General features: G+C 43.2%; 1 protein-coding gene across 1 annotated transcript; it reads left to right on the plus strand.

The window, feature by feature from the left end:
- Positions 1–236: 236 nt before the first annotated feature.
- Positions 237–2,309, plus strand: kcne4 (potassium voltage-gated channel, Isk-related family, member 4). The gene is made up of 2 exons (XM_026192454.1): positions 237–299; positions 862–2,309. The coding sequence occupies exons 1-2, from the start codon at positions 277–279 to the stop codon at positions 1,424–1,426; spliced, it is 588 nt and encodes a 195-aa protein (XP_026048239.1). The 5' UTR covers positions 237–276; the 3' UTR covers positions 1,427–2,309.
- Positions 2,310–2,557: the final 248 nt, after the last annotated feature.

Here is a 2,557-nt window from a genome sequence, read left to right on the forward strand (position 1 = left end):
CTTCATAAGATCTAAAGTACTCATGAGCATGTGGTAGTTTCATAAGAATCCTCCAGAGGTGTGAAGAATATTCAGAGATGTACTTTACTTCATTTTTTTTAAACACAAGATTCTCCCTCAAGGGTTCCATATACAGAGGGCTCATCTTACAATCAGTCCCCGTCATGTGACTCACGATGACGCTCCAGGGAAAGGGTATAAATAACTTCTAACTTTTAGTAGTTCTGCCAAACTCCAGAAGAGCTGCAAGAAGACACAAGTGGTAAAAAGGTCCACATGAGACACCGCTCTTCAGTTTGGTGAGTTTACAAATCCTGACACTTTTCTTAATGTTTAGTTTGAGACTAAATCTGTTTTTGACTGCTGGTAACTTTTGCTCAACTTTAGGGAAATGCACAAAAACCTTAATTAAAATATAGTAAATGAGCAAAATGTTGAAAGTAAACAAAGAAAAAACCCTTAAAACTATATTTTTAAGCAATCAGTGCATGAATAGAAGAGGGTAGCAATTAGCGTTTTCTAAATCGCCTATAGCTGTGATTGATTATCAGTCTCTCAGTGTTGGCCCCGGTTCAGACTGGCGACCTGTATCGGTACCTCGCCTCTTGCCCCAGGACACTGGAGTTAAAAAAATAAAAGAGAGAAAAGGATAGATAGAATTTTTTTTTAACAGTTACATATGTTAAAGAAGGAGATAAACTCCTGAAAGATATTTTAATTGTAAAATTTTAAAAACTATTTATGGGGGGGGGGGCACTCTTTAGAAACTTTGCCTTGTGCGTAAAACACGCGCGTATGGCGTGCGTCAAGTGTACAGAAAGTCTTATATTTATGGATGGAAATCTTTTTTTTATTTTTTAGGTCCCCTATACAAAAGTTGCACTTAAAAATGGAGCACTCGGAAAACTCCACAGCTTCACCAAAACGCCTCGTCCTGCACGCGCAGAGCACCGGAGAAGACAAAAGCGACGGGAACGCGTACCTCTACATACTGATAGTCATGTCTTTCTACGGAGTCTTCCTCTGTGCTATAATGCTAGGCTACTTCCGCTCCAAGAGGAGGGAGAAAAGAAGGGTGAACATATTCACGCGCCTGGTGCACGAGGAGGAACAGCGGGAGTGGGGTGCACTGCCAAAGAAGCACAGCCTGAGCTGCCCCGCTGCGGCCTCGGGACTGCGCTCGATGCAGGTGTCCCTGCCTTTCTACAACAACCACGGCGGCCACTTTGGGAATCTTCATTATGAAAGCGCGCTGGCGTGCGTGCTGTGCACGGAGCAGAGCAGCATCAGTTCCCTGTGCTCCTCCGCGGACACGCGCCTCACCATAGAAGAGGAGTCCGACAGCGGCACGGCGGAGGGACCGGCGGAGGGACCGGAGGAGAGCGCGAAGCCAGGAACCGAGAACAGCGGGGATGATTCAGGCTGAACCTCCCCCATTCCAAAAGAGAAGAAACATCACCATGAGAGAAGATCAGGATGTCCTCTGACGTCTTACTATCAGAGGAGCCTTAAACAGCCCAACATCAACTTCCCAAGCCACCATTATTCATGATATGAGTAAGGGACTGGGAACTGTCAAAGAAGTCTGAGTGTGAAATGTTTTAGATTTTGCTCTCAGACCACTTAGAGGGTGTCACGGCTATGAGTGAGTGCCCAGCGGCAGCATGAACCCACACACAGACACCACATTAGGCCACATATTTAAATGTATATCTGCTTTTATTTAAAACTACAAGCTGAGATTCAGATGTCATTTTACATGTTATATGTTGGAAGAACTTCCAAGTGGTGAATTCTGTTCATGTCAAACTCAGATATCCTCAATACAAGTAAATCAGAGTATTTGCTCATATATTCTATGATTTTACTGTATATTCATGATTTTTTTTTCTTCACTTTGTGGTGACGCCTCCCTGCTGGAGCTCCCCACCCTCTCTTCTGACGCCACACTGAGCTCCACTGCACTGGTTTGGGCTGATGACTCACCCTGCTGCAGGGGGATGAGTGGAAGACAGATGACTTTTCTTGTGGGGAAAATATTTTGTCTGAAACTGAACCTGGCTTCTTTCTGGCCCACCCAACCCTAAGTTTGGGGGGGGGGGTGTTTTGTTTTTTAAGTATACCTGGAACCCACTTGAAAAATAGTGAAAGCTCTGATGTAATTGTAGCTTTGTACACAATCTTTGAGTTAGGTTTACTTGATGACACCACTGCACTGTACATATGGTTTGCATTTGTCACACTGTAAGGCTTAATTTAAAATTGAATCTTTGTAGTGGTACAGAAAGAATAAATGCTTTTGAACCCAACACAAGCTTCAGGTCTTTTTTTCTTGCACTGTAATGATTCACCAATGGAGGGCAGTGTTGTAGTTGTTGCTCCTAACAAATAAGGATGATGGAGATGAAATGAGGAGAAATACTCACTATTTTTAGAAAGCCTTGATTAATATTAGAATAATGCAAAATAGGGCTGATAATAAGTGTATTGTTGCCTCTGAAGCTCATCTCCTTTGCACATATCCTTAGTTAAACCTCCACAGTTCTGAAAAAAACAC

Source organism: Astatotilapia calliptera, chromosome 14 (genome assembly GCF_900246225.1).
Source record: "Astatotilapia calliptera chromosome 14, fAstCal1.2, whole genome shotgun sequence".
NCBI lineage: Eukaryota > Metazoa > Chordata > Actinopteri > Cichliformes > Cichlidae > Astatotilapia > Astatotilapia calliptera.

What these genes read in the sequence shown, in the direction of transcription:
- kcne4 (XM_026192454.1), top strand. Translation starts at nt 277, where the DNA reads ATGAGACACCGCTCTTCAGTTTG. An exon ending in AGACACCGCTCTTCAGTTTG is followed by an intron (nt 300 to 861) that starts GTGAGTTTACAA and finishes TTTATTTTTTAG; the next exon opens with GTCCCCTATACAAAAGTTGC.